Genomic DNA, 22,965 nt, shown 5'->3' with positions numbered 1-22,965 from the left:
ATCATCTGATCTTACCTTTAACCCTGTTGAATCATTTTTAGATGAACTAGAACAATGACTGCACCTCCTCACTCTGCATCAGTTCCTGACTTTACTAATGAATTAATGAATTTTACAGTACAATGGCATGACAAATAAAAAGATCGAAGACTGTAAAGCAGTTTCTCCATACATTAGAGGTTCAATTGAATTCAAGTTTATATCTATAGCACTTTTTTACAATGGACATTGTCTCAAAGTAAGAATTCCAGAAAATCACTTAAACTTGTGTACTGATCCCCAATGAGCAAGGAAAAAAACTCCTTTAGATGGTATGAGGAAGAAACCTTGCTGCTATTTGCGCTTTTGCACAATATTTTGTTTACATTTTTGCTACTGTTCACTTTGTCTCTTAACAACAGGTTTACTGGCGGAGCTATTTTGTGTTTTGTGTATTTGTCTTGCACTGTCCTGTGTTGTCTTGAACTATCTTGTGTTGTCTTGCACTATCTTGTGTTGTCTTGCACTGTCGTGTGTTGTCTTGAATTATCTTGTGTTGTCTTGCACTGTCTTGTGTTGTCTTGCACTGTCTTGTGTTGTCTTGCACTGTCGTGTGTTGTCTTGAATTATCTTGTGTTGTCTTGCACTGTCTTGTGTTGTCTTGAATTATCTTGTGTTGTCTTGCACTGTCTTGTGTTGTCTTGCACTGTCGTGTGTTGTCTTGAATTATCTTGTGTTGTCTTGCACTGTCTTGTGTTATCTTGCACTGTCTTGTGTTATCTTGCACTGTCGTGTGTTGTCTTGAATTATCTTGTGTTGTCTTGCACTGTCTTGCGTTGTCTTGAACTATCTTGTGTTGTCTTGAACTATCTTGTGTTGTCTTGAACTATCTTGTGTTGTTTTTGCACTGTTTGCACCAGGTTGCACACATGTACTTTATGTGGTGAGGACACTTACTAGTCCTTAGCCCTGTGTTTTCTGTTTCTGTAATTGTTGTTGTATGTCGCATCAGGGTTCTGGAGGAACGTTGTTTCATTTCAGTGTGCACTGCGTCAGAAATATATGGTTGAAATGACAATATAAGCTTCTTGACTTGATAACACCATAGAGTGTAGAATATCATGAGCACTGGAGTGTGTGATTATGAGTAACGTCCTTTCTACAGTCTTATACAGTCAGATGGAGTTGTGGAAAATGGTGCTCCTGAGCAACTCAAAATCCGCTCAACATCTGAGATCGTTATAGATTCAACACCAACTCCTTTATGCCCGAGGCTTTAAATGTTCATTGATAGAGAAACAGGACGATTCTGCTTCTTTTCCTCGTATTATCAGTAATTAAATTGTTGCCAATTAAATGTAATGCATGTACACTCCATACACAGACCCCTGGTCCCTGGATTTTTGTGGAGTACTAACCCTAGTGGTGGACCAAACCCTAAATTCATTAGCTAGACCACCAGACAAATAAAAGCTTTCCAGTGTCATGTTTCGTTTTCTCAGAAACCTTACAGCAATGTAATCTCGTACAGCTAGTGTGTGCTTGTTAAACGGATTAACACAGACTAAGTGAAAGGATTATATATGCCATAAGACTTCCTCGAAAAACCTGATCCTGTAGACTTTTATCCTTTTCTAAACAAACCTTCTCATGTTGCACAATTTGTTTTATGGAAACACAGACCCGAGGTGTTTTCTCTTCACGCCGTACGCTACGGGTTTTTTATTTTCGCTTCTCTACCATCCGAGCGTGTGGGAGCTGTGTGACGGCTTTGCGCCGGATTTTATTGCGCTCGGCTTTGTCTGATTTGGAAAAGGTCGTCTGTCAAGTGTGCATGCTAATTAACGCTCCTGAAAAAAAAGAGAGATTTGAAATCTGGTTTGAACTTGTGTCGGATCTGTTTTAAAGTTCCCAGTGCTTGAAGAAATCATGAAAATCTGGAAAAAACGCAAGATAATTACTGACTATCCTGCTGTACGATATATGTGTACAAGAAAAACACAATTTCCAAAACAAAATGATTTCTATAAGCAAAAGTCAGTTCTTCCTGACAGTGTTCGAGGCTCAGACACACTCTCCCAGTTAAAGTGAGGATTAAAGACGTCTCTTTTTAGCAAGTCCTACACGTAACACATCACATATCATAACCTTGTGCTCCAGCACATCTGATCACATGCACATTATCAACTTGTGCTTGTTAATATAAAATGAATTCCTCTCCATTGCTTCTCTTTCTCTATTCATCCCGAGGCATCCTGAGGTTGCTCCAGCCCCAGTCATGTCCCACCTCATGAAGACCCCACCAACATCCCGAACCATCTAGAGACGTACCGGCGCCAATTGGATCCCACTTCATGTGGAGTTTGGACACTGGACCTTCTTGAGTGTTTAAAGGCTCTGGCATGGAAAAGCTGGTGTTGGATCTGTGATGATCGCAAATGTTGAACTATTTTATGAGTTGCTCATTAACTCCTGGTTCCATAAACTCAAATGAATGTAAAAGACTGTAAAAGAACATTACTCATAATCTTACACTTTAGTTCTCACTCTCCAGTGTTCTGTATTGTTTGAAGATTTATGATCACACTCTTGATGTCACCCAAATGAGGATGAGGTTCCCCTTTTGAGTCTGATTCCTCTTAAGGTTTCTTTTCCTTATAACATCTAAGGAAGTTTTTTTCTTGCCACTGTCACCATGGCTGCTCATCAGGGATAAATACACATCATTCACCTTCACTCTTATATTCTGTAAAGCTGCTTTGAGACAATGTCTGTTGTGAAAAGCGCTACAGAAATAAACTTGACTTGAGTTGACTATTTAATGTGATCTCCCTTTGCACCAAACACATTTTGAAATCTTTTAAAGAGACTGTCATGAGGTTTTCTGAAAGGAATCTTCTGGAATATTATCGCAGGCTTCTTTCAGCACTTTCCAGAGTTCTCCTTCAGATGTTTGTAGGTTGCCTTTTATTTCTTTCTCTGTTCAGGTGATCCCATACTGCACTATAATATTCACGTCTGGACCGCTTGGGGTCGTTATCATGCTGTTATCCTGCTTTCCAGCAGGAATGGAACGATGAATTAGTAGAAATGCAGCCCTAAACCAAGACACACCCTCCACCATGTTTCACTGAAGCCCACAAGCACTCATTCTTCCACCTTTCTCCAGCTCTCTTTCTCACATATTGATGATTGGACCTACAAATTTCAAACCTGAATTCATCACTCCAGAACACTTTTTCCTATTTATAATCCCAGTCTTTGTGAGCGTTTGCAAAAAAGTGGGTTTCTTTTTAAGACCAACGTCTTAAAAAGATGTAGTTTTAATACTCTCCTTCATTAGAACAAGGAGACCCAAAGCTGTTCCAGCATGACATTGTTTTTGTGCACAAAGACAGCTCCATGAAGATATGCTTCACATGAGCTGGAGTGGAAAATCTTGAGCGGCCTGCTATAGAGCTCTGACCTCAACCCTACTGAACATCTTTGGGACGAAGTAGAATGTTTACTGCACCCTGGATCTCCTCAACCTACATCAGTAACTGACTTTACCCACACCCTTGTAGCAAAATGTGTTTTTTGTTGTTGTTTTCTAAATATACATAATAAATAATTTAATAAAAAAATCATACATGGAGATTTTATTGAAATGCTAGTATTGAAGATTCTGCACTATTATTCTCTTTATATATAATTGCATGCAAATGTGTGATATTGATCAATGCTGTGTACAATACTCTCCTCATGTTTAATCCGCTACACTGAAGTAGGTGATCAGAAGACACTTTGATGAACTCGATGGATCCAAAACCGATCATACGGTTCTGCACAAAGAGTCCATGCAGCTCCAGGGGAAAAACACTACAAAAACAGTAGAAAATACCACAAAGCAGGTTCTGCTTTTCTTTTCCTTTTTTAAAAAAAAAATTTTAATTAGCAATCAGCTGACTACCAAACACTCCAGCTGACTACCAAACACCCAGAGTCTGAATTTTTGTTTTCGCAGACACCTGCTTGAAATGACACACGAAATACGTCACTGAAATTTCTGTGAAAATGATGAATTAAATTAGGAATGAGTGCAAAACCCGGAGCACTTCCACTAGTGCTCTCAGACATATGGATGTATTGATTTTGGAAAAAAATGAAATGGTCTGTATCGTGATTTCTTTTTGTTCCCGCCTCCCAGCCGGGTCAAACACACCCTAAATCTGGGGCTGGAGCGCTCGAGTGTGTACTCACAAAGCGCTCCTTTCTGTATTAAGCCACAGTATGTAATGCCTGCATACAGAGTCACGTATGCATGCATACAGAGGAGAAATGCAAGCTCAAATTCCGCATGCTGAAGGTTTAGCGTGACCGTGGCTGTAACCTGGACGTGTCTATGTCTTCAGAGACAATTTTCCAGAGCAAAAATACGGCCCTGACAACAATTTGACGCTTTTTGACATAAGTCTCAGGATTGACTTGACCTCAGCTAGTCCTCAGTGGCTGGTGTGACCACGTTGCAGTCTGCCCAGATGTTGCTTGGTGCATCAAACATGGCCTCCTGTCTTCCTGTTAATTCTGCTCTTTCTTTTTTTTTTTTTTTGAAGTACATCTCATGCAGAAACTCTTTCCCGCAGTCACGTAGGCAGACGATGCAATTTGAGACGCAGTCTCTGTTTTTATCATTTGATCAGTCTAATCTGATCATTATCCTAAAACACCACTAGTGCCAAGAATGTGAAATTGAACCCCCGGAGGAAAGGCGTTGCGTTTGATTCATTAATCTTCTGCGCTGAGATTAATGTGTAATCCCTCCACGCCTGTTCTACAGATAACAGATAGGGGCAGTGTGACCCCACTGCTTCACCACCTTTCCCGGATGTCTAAACATCTACACATCGTATTTTTTCCCCCCGCTCCTGCCTGTCTGATTTCCTCCTGTACGCCTCCTCAACTCACAGCTGTTTATTTCCATTTTCAAAAACGCAATCATTTGTTCGGTGGCGTCTCCTCCAGCCGCATATAAAAGGCGGATTGATTTATCGTCTTGTATCCGTGGCGTATTATCTTTACTGCAGCCTCTTCATTGTGCTGTCAAGCGCGTGCGAGATCTTTGCCCTAATATCCCACCCTCTGCCTTTTCAAACTTCCTGTTCCATTTTCCGTCTTCGGCTCGATGCTGCTGGGACAATCTGTTATCTAAGTGCTTTAATATTGATGGACATTTAGGTTCGGGTTTCATCCAGACGTAAGAGCTGCTCGCTTTCCTCCAATATCCTCCAATGAGCCGCTCATCAGCGTCCACCAGGTTCCGGCCAGAGAAGGAACCCGAGCCCATGATATCAGTTTGAGCAGCCATGATACCTCTTTGTTTTTCGATACCTCTTTGCTGCTGTACACATATTTTATATCATATAAATCGCATTGGCAAACATCTGTGTACCCCACCAATCACGGTTCACGGTTCAAACACACACACAAGAGTCTTGAATGTCCAAGATTCCCAAACCTGTTCCACATGACACTGTCTCTGTACACATCCAGCTTCAAGACATGACTGTCATTGTGTATTAGCGCCGATTCGCTTATTTTAAACGAGTCTTTAAAGTGACTCGGAGGAACGATTAGTTTTAAATAATAGTAGTAAACCGTTTATTTTCTACTGGAAGCACATCAGCAAAACATCGCAACATCTCCGTACAGTAGGTTACGTACTATAGAATTGAGAGCTACCACTGATTTCTTACATTACAGTCATTATTGCCAGCAATCCCACAACTACAATCATCAACTCTTTACAGAACGGATCGGCGTACGTTTTATCCGTTGGCGGTTACGTCATGCTGAGGGACGGCAGTTAAACACGTACACTTTTTGTTGGCACTTTAGAGCAGCAATACTAATAAGAGCAGAAAAATCTTCAAGGCATCCTCAAGATGTCATAAAGGAGCGTCATTATTGTCAGTAACGATACTCTGATCGTTCCTGACAATAGCGATGAGTCGTTTTGAACGAGTCTTTAACGTGACTCAGAAGAACGAGACGTCTTAAATTTCATTTTCTACCGGATGCGCATGAGCAAAGCATCGCAAAATCTCTGTAGGTCCTGTTTAGGAAACAGAATTGAGTAGTTCATCTCTCGACTCTTTTAGTCCGAGTCGTTCGTTCTTTTGTCTCACGCGACTCCCATATAAGCTGTGCAGTGCTTTACACAGGAAACAGGATTGAGTAGTTTATCTCATGAGTCCTCTGGTCCGAGTCGTTCGTTCTCAAGCGACTCCCATGTACTCTATGAAGGTGAGTCAAGGAACGAAATGAACTAAATGACTTAAATTAAGAATCGTTCATTTTGATAAACAAGATTCTAAGAACCAATCACTAAAGTTATCCGATATTCACTAGTGTGAAGGTTGGAGTAAAAGGACTTGATCTCCTCAAACTCCTCAACTGACTGAAACGAATAACAGCTATAAGTAGATACAAAAAAAACAGTATGATGTGAAGTTTGGAAATAAATTAATATTTGTAATCGGTGTCGAATTACTTCTGAATTGGAAAATAGAACATTTCATAATTTACTTTTAAAAAATAAATCTGCTGGCCATAAAGTCTCCATGCTCGACTATTTTCCTTTAACAGAATGACATTGAGTGTTTTATTCTTCATATCATGCGCTGACGTTTCGTTTTCACCCACAAACAATAACACAACACGCACGTTCGTTTCTCTTTACTCATTTTATTACAAACAGTTTTTTTTTCTTTCCAAGAAGGACCTATTACAAGGGGTATATCCTCAACATGCGGAAAAAACAGAATGAAACATAACACGTGGGAATCAAACGAACGGAGAGGATCGGACGGCCCACTGTTCACGATAAACGCAGTAAAAAGAGTTTCTGATGAAGCCCTCGGGGGGAAAGTGGGAGCCAGTGAAACAACTATGGTGCAGGCATAGAACGGCCACATTCACACCGACTCAGCCAGACAATCAATTCAACCAAGGCAAAGATGCGTACGTCTCAATAAACACTTTTTTTTATGTTTTTTTTTTTTTTTAATATGTCGTCGGCGTTTTTTTCGTCGCGAGATTTAAAAAGCTTCACTTGCATGTACATAAAACTGTACAAAAAACAGGGCATCACAAGCAGTTTTTATTCCTATATAAATATAACCAACAATTAAAGATAACGATTTTTTTTAACTCTCCTGTAAAATACATACTTTCAAGGCAGCTGTCTTTAGATTCAGGTGAACAGTGAATAGTGACGATGGGGCTGTGCGGTGAGATTTTTCCGCTTTTTTTTGTTTTGTTTTGTTTATTTTTTTCCGAAAAACAGAGAGAGGAAGGAAAAAAAAATGAAGGTTTTTCTCGTCCACCACTAACACCTCAGCGAAGAACAGCAAACGATTTTCTACCGATTATCTTTGGAATTCATGCTAAACTGGCCGCAGGCTCGACGGCACACACTGGAGGGATCGGGGCGGAGAGGTCTATGTACAGAACACCTTCTACTAGCCACGAAAAAAAAAAAACCAAAAACGCACTGTGTTCATCTGGGGACGTAGAAATATTTTAAAAAATCTAATAAAAATCATAAACTTGCCTCTCTCATCACGATTGTATCACACCCATAGTTCCTCAGCTACGGACACCAAACAGCAAGAAAGCACACATCTAAACACCAGTTTTTTTTTTTAAGAAACGATGACGAAGAGTTTTCACATTCGGCCTAAAGGACTTGCTTCCTCCTTGAAGAGGAGAAAGATTTTTACGGATTTGCCAAAGAAAAATAAATTTTGATTTAAAACTTCGCAGGTCATTGAAGGGAAAAAAAGTCAGAAGTTTGGACTTCTGTTTAGTGTAGAACTCGACCCTGAAACACGAAAAACCAAATGTTTGTGTTTAAAAGATCCTTTGTGGTGTATTATTGATGAATCCAGTAGAAGGTAGTGGAGACATTACACACCCAGGCCTCGAAGTTGTGCCGAGGAACGGGCCGGCGTTAGCGGCATCAGAGAGAGCAGAGTGTGTAGAGGATGCAAAGGGAACTAAAAGACTAAATCTTTCACATCGTGAGGGCTGAACCCCACTGCACCTCCACACGACTATCAGGAAGTCGAACATCATAGTAAGGAAGTCGGTAACTAGTAGGATGCTGCTGTTAATTTGACACCAATCAGGTATAACATTATGACCACCTGCCTAATATTGTGTTGGTCCCCTTTTTTCTGCTAAAACACTTCTGACCTGTGGAGCATTAACAGCATTAACTTCTTCAGCAATCTGAGCTTCAGGAGCTCATCGGATAGGACCACACGGGCCAGACTTCGCTCCTCACTTGAGGCTGTCGCTGGTTTACTGCTGTTCCTTGGATCACTTTTGATAGATACTGACCACTGCAAACTGGGAACATCCCACAAAAGCTGCATTTCTGTAGATGCTCTGACCCAGTCGTCTAGACGTCACAATTTGGTCCTTGTTCAAAATCCTTACGCTCACCCATTTTTCCTGCTTCTAACACATTACATTTGAGGACAAGATGTTCACTTGCTGCCTAATTTATCCTACTTACTAACAGGTGGGAGGATGAGGATGAGGAAGAGATAATCAGTGTTATTAAATTGATAATGTTATGCCTGGTCGGAGTAAATATGCGACTTGTTCAGGGTGGATTTTTTTCCTTGGAGTGGCGGAAAAGCAGTCTCAGCCCGGCGTGTTTTTCACACACACTCAGATTCTCGGCAGCAGAGCCGGAGAACTTGCGCTTAGCCAACGTCAGAGCTGGGCACACAGAGAGACGGACGAGAAGCGATAAATGACATCGGATCATGTCTCTCACTATATTCATGTATTTTTAAATGTATTATTATTATTAATATTATTATTATTATTATTATTATTATTATTATTATTATTATCACAGTCACGAAATGGCTTTAAAGAACAGGGTAATGTGCTTTTATTCTGCGAGGCGCCGTAACGCCGGTATTGAATCACAGTCGTGTCCTTATGTTGTGTGTGTTAATTATTCTCCGCAAGGTGCCAGAGGGGGCGCCGATGAGGTAGGAGCTGTGAGTTCGTGTGGTGATCGTCTCCCAGCTCTGAGGGTTCGCACACACACCTAAACACACACACACACACACACACACACACACTCCTAATTAGTTCTATTGCCACTGCATTGCAACTCCTCTCTCTCTCTCTCTCTCTCTCTCTCACACACACACACACACACACACACTCACACGTACATACATACTGTAGGCATGCACCGTCGAGGCCATGTTAGCGTCGTCGTGATGAAGCTATCGTAAAGCACAGTGACGCTCCTGGGCTTAGCGGCGAGGCTCGGGTGATCGCACGGAGAAAAGTAGCCACGCTTGTCGTGTCATTACGCTAATCATGCAGAAAAAAAAAACAGAAAATAAAACATAAATAAAGGCAGTCCTTCCAGGAACCGCCCCGTCCAGCTGTTTATGCTAATACGCTGCCTTCAGAAATCAAGGGAAAAGAACAGTGGGGGAAAAGTCAGGGGGAAATTGTAAAAGACTGAACGAGTAGCTTCGAGGCAATTTCGTTTCTTTTCATGGTCGTTTCGTTTGTGAGCTTTTTTTCCCAGAGTCGCTCGTGACCAGAAATGCATGCACGCCAGACATGCTCGAGAGGTCGGGCGGGATTAGCGCTCGTAATCGTCGATCATGATTGTTAGATACAAATATAGTTTATTTTAAGGCATTAAAAACAAACAAAAATACGCTCGTGAAACCCAACAGGTTTCACAACACGAGGCTGTGACGATGATTTTTTTTTTTTAAAAAGGATGTAAAAAAAACAAAAAAAAAACAGCCATGCCAGTGAGGAACGGGACAGTGTTTGTGTGTGTGTGTTTGTGTGTGTGTGTGTGTGTGTGTGTGTGTATGTAAGTGTGTGTGTCCTGTCCCGTAATCCTGCCGAGATGCCACAGAGGCTCAGTTCATGAGAGAGAAAAGCCTTTCCAGCTCGCCTCACTTGTAAAGGAACAGCAGGCTCTGTGTGTGTGTGTGTGTGTGTGTGTGTGTGTGTGTGTGTGTGTGTGTGTGTGTGTTAGAAGCGTTACCTGTCTTCTGCGTAGAGTTAAGGGTTCACAGTGCCAAACATGCTCACTTACACACACACACACACACACACACACACACACACACACACACACACACACGCAGTTCAGTATGTGATAATGTGCAGCGACTTGTAAAGACGCTTCCATATACAGCAGTACCAAAAGTCTAGCAAGACTGCCAAACTTACACACTCACACACACACCAACACACACACCCCAACAGAAGTAAGTTGAAGTGGAGCTGGTGAACACCCGCTCATCAGGCTGATAAAATTCGGAATGTACCACTGTTTTTTTGTTTGTTTTCGTTTTGTTCTCAGCTCAAGTCCTTATTCTTCTATACAAACACACACACGCACACACGCGTCATAGAAACGTATTTACATCGCTGTACATGTACTAAGACCGCTCCATCACGATTCCCCGTCCAGGAAGTGGTGGAGACTCGGAGAAGAAGAAGAAAAAGAAGAAGTAGAAGAAGAAGAAGCCGAGCAAGAGCTTCAGGCTTATGGCACTACAGCACAGGTCACACTGTTCGGAAAGATCCGGTAAACATTCCACAGGCTAGCGAAGCTAAAGTCACTCAGAAAGTCCTCGAGCGCTTTCATTACGGTTCATGGAGAAAGAGGAGGAGGAGAAGGAAAAGCACGAGGAAGGGACGGGGGAAAAAAGAAAAAGATCACGGTAATAAATAGATGAATTCGTCGGTGAATAAATAAATAGAAATATAAATAAACGTACGACTCTACCACACGTTGTTGTTGTTGTTTTATCATTTAAAGTTCTCTAATTCGCTATTCGAGTGATCGTTTTCATCCCTTGGAATCGAAGAGGTCAATCACCGCGTCGTTCACAGGTATATTTCCCGTTTCGGGGCGTGGTTAGAGGTGGGACTGGTGGGCGGGAACTCGGAGGTGACGCTCAAAGGCACCTCCTCGATGGGGACGTGGTCGCTGGGGACGTGGTCGCTGGGGGCGTAGGCACTGCGCGAGGGCGGGAGGCGGGGCCGGGGCTCGCCGTTGGCCAGTCGTCCCAGGGTCCCTCCTCTTTCCTGGTAAGGCACGAACGTGGAGAGTTTGGGCAGCGTGCGTGCTTTGCGGGCAGGCGAAGGCTGACCGGGCATCCAGCAGGCGTCCGAGTGCCCGAGCTCGCTGCACTCCTGGCTGCAGGTTCCGGTCATGGCCACATCAGGAAGCGAGCGAACATCTGCAAAGAGAGAGAATCGACTCATAAATGACAAGAATTTCGGGACCTGATTTTGTTCAAAATGAAAGCCCCCTAAAATAGAATTTCTTTTACGATTTATAAAGCACACAAAAGTGTCCTAACCCAGAGAGATAAACACAATCATTACTTGACACACACACACACACACACACACACCTTTAGGTTTTCTAATTCACTGTCGTTTACATTCAGACCCACGGATATGCAAATCAACTGTCATTTGCATAAAGGCGAGAGTGTGACGAGAGAGAGATTTTCACCTGAAGCCACACACAGCGATTAGGGGAACGGTTGCTAGGCGCTGTGACGGCGTGGTCGCTATGTGAGGTGGAGCGGTTGCTATGCGTCGTGGTGGTGTGGTTGCTATATGAGGTGGCGTGGTTGCTATGCGCTACGGCGCTGTTGCTATGGGGCGCTCGCTGCAGCGCGGGTTTGAACGGCGTGTGATGGAGAGAGCAGGTGATTCCTGGAGTCGGGGAGATGCTGGATGCACACAAACACACACACACACCCACACACACACACACACACACACACAATTCAAGCCTTATACTCTAACCCAGACATACACATATAGCTCAGCTATAGCTCAGACGGTAAATCACACACCCCCACACGCACACAACACAATCTAACACACCCATATGCATACTTATTAGATAAAATAAATCACACACACAAACACAATACACAATCTTAAACACACACAGACACACACACACACACGTGCATGTACACACACACTTACAATCTTATACGCTAACCCAGACATGCACATATAGCTGATCTCCAGCTCAAGGAATCACACACACACACATACACACACACACCTATACACAATGTCAAACATGCACACACATGCAGAAATGTATGCTTTAATTTAACACACACAAAACAATAACACAATCGCACACATCCACATGCAGATACTTCTCAAAAAAGAGGAAAAATGCATGCTTCAATATAACACACACACACACACACACACACACACACACACACACACACACACACACACACAGTACAAGTGTGTAGACTTTGAGGTACACACCCACTCCCGGGTCCTCAGCCACGCCCCCTTGAGTGGCCTATAAAGGCATGTGATTGGCCCTGGAGGCAGACGGGATTGTGGTGTATTGAGTGTCAGGGCTGAAATTAGCGCGCTCCTGATTGCTCTCCATTTCCATCCCACTCCTCCTAATTAATTAAACACAGCCGAGAGCCAGTGACCTCATTCCGGCGAGCCGAGCCGCGAGCGCGCCCATCTACTGTATCTACCGCTGTGTGTGTCCTCAAACAATCAAACTCAACTCTCTCACACACACACACACACACACACACACACACACACACACACACACACACACGAAGGAATAAAGAGAGTGCTGAAGCATGATGTGCTTCTTAACAACACGTGTTCTCACAGTGTGTGTGTGTAGAGCGAGATGAGAAGCGTGTTAAACATGATCCAGCTCCATGCCTTGAAGGCTCCGGAGGAGGTTTGTTCAACATGCACCAAAAGTTTGGTGTGTGACGTCAAGTCAAGAGGCTTTATTGTGCTTTTCAGTCGCATCCACGCAGTACACGCTGAACAGCATTCCTCCAGAACCAGGGGGCTCCATAATACAACACGTACGAACACAAGATAACACTAAACTAACTACAAAAAACAGAAAAAAAGAAGAAAAACAACACACAAAGGGCACATACTGTATGCAAACAACATGCACTCTAACAACACAAATCTTTTGTTGTGCACTGGAGCTCAGTTACCGATACTGTAAAACCGCTAAACCCTTTTCAAAGCTAAAACATATTTAAATAAATAACATTTTCTCTCCAAAAAAAAAAAAATTGATAAAAATTTAATTCTGGGCTGAATTCTAAATTTGGAGATTAAGACAATGTCCCACAGTGTCTGGTGTCTTTCCGGTGTCTTTTAAATGTCTTTGGCTCACAGGAAAAAACCAAATTAAATATCTATATATATATTTTTTGAAATACCAACTTAGGAAACATCCTTGTAGTTTTACCAGAAAGAAAAAAAAAACACCCACCAACTCTGACCTCTTTCAAAAGTATCGGGACACCCGACTTTTCCAGCCACATGTGGTTCATCCTCAAACTGTTACCTCGAAGTTGCGCAATTGCAGAGGATGTCTACATTTTCCTTTTACTGAAACTACAAGTGCAAAATCTGTTCCAGCATGACAATGCTCATGGGCATGAAGCGAACATGAAGATATGGTATAAATGGGTTGGAATGGAAGATCTTGAGTGGCCCTGCTATAGAAATCTGACCTCAACTCCACTGAACACCTTTTAGATGAATGTGAACACTGACTGCAGCTACATCACCTCCATCTTTACTAACACTCCTAAAGCAGGATCTTTATTCATTTATTTTTATTGTAAATTGCAAATAAATGAATAAAACGTTCTTTCGGCTTCTCCCATTAGGGGTCGCCACAGCGAATCATCCGCATGTTTGATTTGGCATGTTTTTACGCTGGATGCCCTTCCTAACGCAACCCTTCCCATTTATCCGGGCTTGGGACCGGCACTAAGAGTGGCTGGGGTTGGTTCCCTGACTGGGGATTGAATCCGGGCCGCAGCGGTAAGAGCGCCGTATCCTAACCACTAGACCACCAGGAAACCTATTGCAAATAAATGAATAAAAACCAAAATCATCCATTTTGGAGATAATCAAAATTCTGCACTAATTTTCTCCCTCTATTTAAATGTAAGCAAATGTGTGCTATTGGTCATTGGTTTGCACAAAACTCTCTTTATGTCTAATAGACACTTTGATGGAATTAAAGGATAAAGAATTTATCATAAGTCCATGCAGCTTAAAGGGACAAACTAAATACAATAATTATTTTTGCAAATAAATGAATACAATGTTAAAAAAAACACATGCCAAACTTAAACGAATGAGAGTGTGAGTGTACGTGTGTGTATGTGGTGAGCCTAGAGTCGATCATGGATAATGCGTCTTGTTTAGCGTTTTCCCGATTGTGTGAAGCTATAACAAGCAAAAAGTCTATTAGATGGAGAGATCGATTTCAGAAATTATGAAAAAAAGTCAAAAATCTTACTAAAATTCCTCTTCGTCACACCGTTAATACATTTTGTAAAAACTGACCATAATTACAGTGTAAAGATTTAAAAACATGCGGTTCCATGAAGCTTCAGCTTCATGGAAAAAAGCTTTTTCTTTTTATCACAAGATTCTGATCTTTACTGAACGAATAATTTGTTCATTTTGAACGAGTGTCTAATGTGACTCAGAAGAACGATTAGTCTCGAAGAGAGATTCCTTCATTTTCTACTGGATGCGCATGAGCAAACCAAAATCTCTGTAGGTTCTGAAAACAGAATTGCGTAGACTCCCATAGACACTATGCAGTCATACAGCAATCAGGCTTAACATTATGACCACCTGACTAATATTGTGTTGGTTCCCCATTTTAGTTACAATGAACTAAATGACTCAAAAATAGATCCATTCTTTTTAATGAACGAGATTTGAAGAACCGTGTCACTAAAATGATCTGATCTTCTAACTGACTAATCCTGACACTGGAGACTCCTTCCATCCAGAAACCCGCCATCACCATACCCACGACTGCAGGGTTTTTTTTTCGTTTATGTAAAGCATTGGCTTTGTGAATGAGCTGTTGCTATAGAAACCGTGTGAAGCTGTGGTTTGAATTACAGACAGAACTCCTGTGAGACACAGCGATGGCAAATGAATCAACAACCTTTAAACTGATCAGCGTATAGAATTCAGCAGCGCTGCATGAGGCGGAGGGCAAAAGATGGAGGGATGTTGTCTTATATAATGTGTGTTTGTGTCGTGATCAAGGTATAACATCGGCTTTTAGTTTGCTGCTGAATATACAAATATATATATATATGTCCTCAAACAATCAAACTCAACTCTCTCACACACACACACACACACACACACACACACACACACACACACACACACACACACACACACGAAGGAATAAAGAGAGTGCTGAAGCATGATGTGCTTCTTAACAACACGTGTTCTCACAGTGTGTGTGTGTAGAGCGAGATGAGAAGCGTGTTAAACATGATCCAGCTCCATGCCTTGAAGGCTCCGGAGGAGGTTTGTTCAACATGCACCAAAAGTTTGGTGTGTGACGTCAAGTCAAGAGGCTTTATTGTGCTTTTCAGTCGCATCCACGCAGTACACGCTGAACAGCATTCCTCCAGAACCAGGGGGCTCCATAATACAACACGTACGAACACAAGATAACACTAAACTAACTACAAAAAACAGAAAAAAAGAAGAAAAACAACACACAAAGGGCACATACTGTATGCAAACAACATGCACTCTAACAACACAAATCTTTTGTTGTGCACTGGAGCTCCAGTTACCGATACTGTAAAACCGCTAAACCCTTTTCAAAGCTAAAACATATTTAAATAAATAACATTTTCTCTCCAAAAAAAAAAAAATTGATAAAAATTTAATTCTGGGCTGAATTCTAAATTTGGAGATTAAGACAATGTCCCACGAGTGTCTGGTGTCTTTCCCGGTGTCTTTTAAATGTCTTTGGCTCACAGGGAAAAAAACCAAATTAAATATCTATATATATATTTTTTGAAATACCAACTTAGGAAACATCCTTGTAGTTTTACCAGAAAGAAAAAAAAAACACCCACCAACTCTGACCTCTTTCAAAAGTATCGGGACACCCGACTTTTCCAGCCACATGTGGTTCATCCTCAAACTGTTACCTCGAAGTTGCGCAATTGCAGAGGATGTCTACATTTTCCTTTTACTGAAACTACAAGTGCAAAATCTGTTCCAGCATGACAATGCTCATGGGCATGAAGCGAACATGAAGATATGGTATAAATGGGTTGGAATGGAAGATCTTGAGTGGCCCTGCTATAGAAATCTGACCTCAACTCCACTGAACACCTTTTAGATGAATGTGAACACTGACTGCAGCTACATCACCTCCATCTTTACTAACACTCCTAAAGCAGGATCTTTATTCATTTATTTTTATTGTAAATTGCAAATAAATGAATAAAACGTTCTTCGCTTCTCCCATTAGGGGTCGCCACAGCGAATCATCCGCATGTTTGATTTGGCATGTTTTTACGCTGGATGCCCTTCCTAACGCAACCCTTCCCATTTATCCGGGCTTGGGACCGGCACTAAGAGTGGCTGGGGTTGGTTCCCTGACTGGGGATTGAATCCGGGCCGCAGCGGTAAGAGCGCCGTATCTAACCACTAGACCACCAGGAAACCTATTGCAAATAAATGAATAAAACCAAAATCATCCATTTTGGAGATAATCAAAATTCTGCACTAATTTTCTCCCTCTATTTAAATGTAAGCAAATGTGTGCTATTGGTCATTGGTTTGCACAAAACTCTCTTTATGTCTAATAGACACTTTGATGGAATTAAAGGATAAAGAATTTATCATAAGTCCATGCAGCTTAAAGGGACAAACTAAATACAATAATTATTTTTGCAAATAAATGAATACAATGTTAAAAAAAACACATGCCAAACTTAAACGAATGAGAGTGTGAGTGTACGTGTGTGTATGTGGTGAGCCTAGAGTCGATCATGGATAATGCGTCTTGTTTAGCGTTTTCCCGATTGTGTGAAGCTATAACAAGCAAAAAGTCTATTAGATGGAGAGATCGATTTCAGAAATTATGAAAAAAAGTCAAAAATCTTACTAAAATTCCTCTTCGTCACACCGTTAATACATTTTGTAAAAACTGACCATAATTACAGTGTAAAGATTTAAAAACTTGTGCGGTTCCATGAAGCTTCAGCTTCATGGAAAAAAGCTTTTTCTTTTTATCACAAGATTCTGATCTTTACTGAACGAATAATTTGTTCATTTTGAACGAGTGTCTAATGTGACTCAGAAGAACGATTAGTCTCGAAAAGAGATTCCTTCATTTTCTACTGGATGCGCATGAGCAAACCAAAATCTCTGTAGGTTCTGAAAACAGAATTGCGTAGACTCCCATAGACACTATGCAGTCATACAGCAATCAGGCTTAACATTATGACCACCTGACTAATATTGTGTTGGTTCCCCATTTTAGTTACAATGAACTAAATGACTCAAAAATAGATCCATTCTTTTTAATGAACGAGATTTGAAGAACCGTGTCACTAAAATGATCTGATCTTCTAACTGACTAATCCTGACACTGGAGACTCCTTCCATCCAGAAACCCGCCATCACCATACCCACGACTGCAGGGTTTTTTTTTCGTTTATGTAAAGCATTGGCTTTGTGAATGAGCTGTTGCTATAGAAACCGTGTGAAGCTGTGGTTTGAATTACAGACAGAACTCCTGTGAGACACAGCGATGGCAAATGAATCAACAACCTTTAAACTGATCAGCGTATAGAATTCAGCAGCGCTGCATGAGGCGGAGGGCAAAAGATGGAGGATGTTGTCTTATATAATGTGTGTTTGTGTCGTGATCAAGGTATAACATCGGCTTTTAGTTTGCTGCTGAATATACAAATATATATATATATATATATATATATATATATATATATATATATATATATATATATATATATTGTGTGTGCATGATTGTGATTGAAAAAAGAGTGTGTATTACCACATGAGTGTTTTAGGGATGGACAGGCTGTAAACTGTGTGTGTGTGTGTGTGTGTTGGGAATGGCAGTGTGGACCCACATGAGTGTGTTAAAGATGAACTCACTGTAGAGTGTGTTGGAGACAGAGAAGGAGTGACTGTAACTGGTGTGCGTGTGTGTGTGTGTGTGTGTGTGAAGAGAGAGACAGAGAGAGAAGTTGCCAGAGGCTCTAAGCAGTAGCTAATGGGATTTAGTGAGCAGGTGATTGCATTGGGAGGAAGACAAAGAAGAGGAAGCGGCAGAAGAAGAAGAAACTCTTCCATTTTGTCGCTGCACACTAAAAGCCTGAACACTCTGTGGCATTAGCCCTGGGCGCTTCATCCTTCACTCCGAGCGATGGAGAAAGAGAAAAAGTGAGGTAGAAAGTCAGGGAGAAACAGGAAGAATGAGAAACAATGATAAGGGAAGAGAAACAGAGAGGAGAAAGTGGAAGGGAGAAAAAAAGAGAGAATGAGAGGGAGGGAGGGAGAGAGAGAGAGAGAGAGAGAGAGAGAGAGAGAGAGAGAGAAAGAAATTGAATTCAAACCAAAACTTTATTAAAACATATTTCTCAGCACACAGCCAAAGCATTTCCATTATGATATGGTTAGTGAAGCATAGGGAGGAGAAAAATGGAAGAACTAAGAGAGAGCGAGAGAGAGAGAGAGAGAGAGAGAGAGAGAGAGAGAGAGAGAGAGAGAATAAGATTAGGAAGTAAGAAGAGTAAGAAAAAAAAGGATAGGAAAGAGAACCAAAGAAAGAAGAGAGAAGAAAATGGCCAGCGATGGAAGAAGAGGAAAAAAGAAGAAATGAAATTAGAAGAAAAAAAGAGGAAAGGTATTGGAAAGGTATATGTAGAGATACAGAGAAGAGATGAGATGGCAGGGGAATGGAAAAAATAGAGAGACAGGAAGATGAGGGAGAAAATGAGAGTGACAGAGACAAAGGTAGAGAGCACAAGCCACACACACACACACACACACACACACACACATGTTGCGTGCAGCAGGGTTTTGCAGCAGGCTTGCATCAGGCTCATGTGTTTGTGACAGGTTTGTTCTTCATCTGATCTTCTGCTCAGGGGCACAGGAGGGCTGCTCTGTTTGATTCCATCCTCTCTCTCTCTCTCTCTCTCTCTCTCTCTCTCTCTCTCTCTCTCTCTCTCTCTCTCTCTCTCTCTTTCTCTCTCTTTCTTCCACCACCTGCTCAGAGCAAGTGCTCCACCGTGCTCTAATCAACTGGAAGTTACAGCCCAGTTGGAGCCTCGAACAGGGGAGACGTCTGTCTTGATCAGTGGTCATTGGCGCTTTTTAATCCGTCGCGCAAAGCGTTTTCAGGAACGAAACCCGGCGCTTTATTCCGTCCTCCAAAACGCCAGACTCCCTGCTGCTCGCGATAAAGACAATGCTGTCTGGATCGAGATAATGACACGAGGAAACCATCTTGTAGGAAAAGAATGACACAAGCTGTGTATTTTTTTTTCTTCTCCACTGTGCCATGCTGGGGTTGTTATCATATTCGGGAGCGGAGTCTAACAAGCTGACACCTCTGAGTACGTCATGTTCTCTGCCGTTCCGAAAAAAAAAAAAAGTTGCGCGGAAGTAAAAAGAAGCGATTCGTGCACACGTTGAATCTGAAACTGTTTTTTTTTATTTATTTATGCCGACCCGCTTTGTCTTGAGCCAGTGCCGATTTCGAAACACGTGCCGGGTGGCATTTAAAGCAGACAGGTGATTCCTCTACGGCGGGAAATTATAGAACGTCCCAAATGCGGAGGCCGCCGGTGGCCTGTTTGTGTAACCAGAGAAAACACACTACAACTGTAAGCTCTGTTTTCCCTACTGATCCACTGAGTCGCAGATCTGTCGCTCCAGATATATAAAGTCTCATTCCGTGTTGTTGTGAGCTGGGACTGATTGAGGTCACGGCCGGGGAAAATAAAGCCTCCAAATTGGAGGAGGTTGAAAATAAAGAAAGGGCGTGGCACTAAAGCAGCAGGAAATGGGAAGCAGGGTTAGCGATGCAAGCCGATTAGCCGCATGGTGCTGCCAGGTTCTCGCGATGGCCTGCGATGCTAAGACAAGCAATCGTTTTCCTCTTGGCTGTGGAACGCATGCTCTTGGCTAAGGGGAGGTGTCACTGTGTTGGCCTTTATTATGGAGGTGCCTGGCAGGTCCACCCCACTTTGGCATGCCATCAGCTTGCTATTGGACAGTAGGGGGAACAATTAAAGAGCTGGCATGCTGCTGGATGGCTATATCATCTATGTATATTAATGACCGTGGTAGTGGCAACCCGAGAAAAGCATGGCCAGTCATAGTTCGTAGCCACGGATCTGTGTATCAGGCTACAGCTTGGGTTGTTGGCAAGAGAGAAAGAGAGACAGAGAGAGAGAGAGAGAGAGAGAGAGTGAGAGAGAGAGAGAGAGAAAGGGAGAGCGTCAGATTACCCTGTTCCTCTGAGCCCTGTAAAGTGGAAAATAAGCGAAGTGCATGTGCATGTCAGTTCTGAACAACCCCAATCTCTCAAGTGGCAGCCATCATGGCAGGGCACTGTGATACTTACAGAGTGCTTGACTCGCTGTCTGCCTTTGTTCCTCTGCAGCGACGGAGGAAAATGCTCCAGGGTGTCTCCGTACCCCTACAACACACGGGAGACCCAACTGGGGCGGAAAGAGATTGGGCTCTGAGCCAGCGTGCTCCCTAAAGCGCCTGCTGTTTTACCTGCTCTTAAATGCTAAGTGAGGATAATGCTCTATGTTTGCAATAAAATAAATAAATTACAGAGCAAAGGAAAACATTGCGAGGCGATGCGTTACATGCTGTACCGTGATTAGTTATGCGGTTAGCTAGTAAGCAGGCTAATAACTTCCATTAAATGCTGTTTTTTAGCCTAGCCTAGCTGGTTCTCTCCCGCCGAACAGGAGACACTTTATTTGCCTGATGGGTTTGCGAATTAATTAATGCTCCACGCACTCCAGCCTCGTGATTTTTACTGCGTGCTCCTTAACTGCTTGGACTTTGCCAAAACGTGGACGTTCCCAGTGTTGAGCGAGCTTCGATTTCTGCTCTGCAGCATCCGTCTTTTTGGGGCGTTATCACAAAGCTATCGGGCATCTTTGCTCTTTATAGACTCCTGTGTACGCAGCCCAGTGTTTTGTCTGAAGGCTCAATGTTTCAAACGCCGGCAATAATCATTGAATTGACTTTATGATTCCTGGGATTGTCTAATTATCCCGTTCGCTCATGTCTCCTGATGCTGCAGCTCGCAGCTTAGGGCTACACCTGATGGAGACATTATTCTCCTGGCCTCATTACGGAGTTGTGCTCTGTCCAGCCGCTTGCTTGCTCGCTCTATAAAACGCCAGCGCAGACAAACACACCGAATTGGCCAAGGTTTCCCCCCAGGTATCCTAAAGAATGCTATATAATACTCGCATTAATCTAAGAGCAACGGCTCTGTTACTTCTCAACTGAGAGGATTTTTATAAATAAATATATATATATATATATATATATATATATATATATATATATATATATATATATATATATATATGGAAGAGTAACCGAGCCATATTAAGAGTGCAATATATTGGAAAGTTGATGCCTTGCACAGAGGAGGCCTGTTTAATACCATCTAGCTGCACATAATTACAGGGAAATATGCGTGCTATACTTTATAAGAGAGTGGCCACACTGGAATGGTGCGATGACATCACTCGGGTCACAAAAGTAACATCCCAAAAAACGAATCTCTCACAAGTCTCTAATGCTTTACTGCCACATCCATGCATGGGAATAGAAAATCTCATCCATGTCTTGTCTCTTTATGTAAATCAGGCCTAGACGATCTGCCTCTCAACGTTTTATAGCTGGTGGTTGGTAAAGGTAGGGTGGCTGTACCCCTCTCACTGCCTGGCAGCTTCTGAGTGGAAAAAAGTCTGCGATATTTTCCTTTTGAACTAAACTTGAACAATACAAGGTGGTATTAAAAAGTGTCAAGATTAGCTCTGTTTTCGAGAAAGTGCTTTGTTTTTCTGCGTTTGGTCACTTAAAATAGTCCCCTTGCACAGCAATACTGCACAGCGCTCTCAGTGATTGTTCTCCAACGATCATCATGCACGAGTAGCTGAATGGTTTGGACGTTTTCGGGGTTTTGAGCTAGAAGGTCTTATTGATGTCTTGTCATCTACCTGTGACGTTCTTCCGCTCGTGAACTCACTCAAAACGACTTGAACCGCTCGTTGCAGAATCGCCGTATGCCGAACGTATGTCATGTCAAACGTCTCTGGGACAGATCTGCTCAGTTTCATGCAGAATTTTACGTATGTTCTTTGTTCTAACTTGAAATCGCGGACGTGGTAACACACACGGTCTAGTGGAATATTGCCACTTTTTGATACCACCTTGTATATTTTTGAAAACGTACACGCGATTCACAAAGCGAAGAACAATAAAGGTAAGATAAAACCTGATGACAACTCGATTATGTGGGTCAGTCGTGTTTTTAGATGCTTCCCATGCAACTGGTCTAGTTCTCTATAAAAATGCCAAATGAACCGTGCCTGACAGTCTGATGTAACTTCTGAAAAATGGGATGTTATTTGGAGGACACCAAACATAGGGAGCTTGAAAGCGCTCCAAGGGTGTGCTCCTGCTATCTGACATGATGAGGATGTAATCAGTGTCATCATGTTGCCGGGCCTGGCTCTGCCGATTGCTGCCGCTAACGTGCTATAAAGCAGATAATCATCAGATTTTTATCAGCAAAGGGCCAGGAGAGGAGCGTCAGGATTCGCTGTCCTGGCAGAGGAGACCAGACCTGGCCCGGGTTGTGTCAGGAAGGACAGGGTGTATCATTTGGTTACGGGTTCGAAATAACAACGTGTGGGGGATATATGAGACCATGGGGAAGGGTTGGAATAAAAGACGTTCACAAATGAATTAAAAGGCCCTCAATGTTGAAATTCTTGTGCAACTCTGTATTAAGGA

At 42.3% G+C, this 22,965-nt stretch overlaps 1 protein-coding gene across 2 annotated transcripts in view; it reads right to left on the bottom strand.

Annotated features, from left to right (window-relative positions):
- Positions 1-6,691: 6,691 nt before the first annotated feature.
- Positions 6,692-22,965, bottom strand: part of pcdh1a (protocadherin 1a) — an 84,759-nt gene continuing 68,485 nt past the window's right edge. Inside the window, exons 5-6 of one of the 2 annotated variants that reach the window (XR_006927401.1) lie at positions 11,555-11,777; positions 11,135-11,273 (exon numbers count right to left, since the gene is read on the bottom strand). Coding sequence is in view for 1 of the 2 variants with exons in the window: in XM_046861924.1 (XP_046717880.1) it covers positions 10,918-11,273 (356 nt within the window). In the remaining variant the exon portion in view is untranslated. Of the gene's footprint in view, positions 11,274-11,554; positions 11,778-22,965 lie in introns of both variants that reach the window. The other variant, XM_046861924.1, reaches the window with a different exon arrangement.

Source organism: Silurus meridionalis, chromosome 11 (genome assembly GCF_014805685.1).
Source record: "Silurus meridionalis isolate SWU-2019-XX chromosome 11, ASM1480568v1, whole genome shotgun sequence".
NCBI classification, from domain to species: Eukaryota; Metazoa; Chordata; class Actinopteri; order Siluriformes; family Siluridae; genus Silurus; species Silurus meridionalis.
Note: the sequence above shows the minus strand (reverse complement) of the source record. Positions and strands in the feature narration are given on the sequence as shown.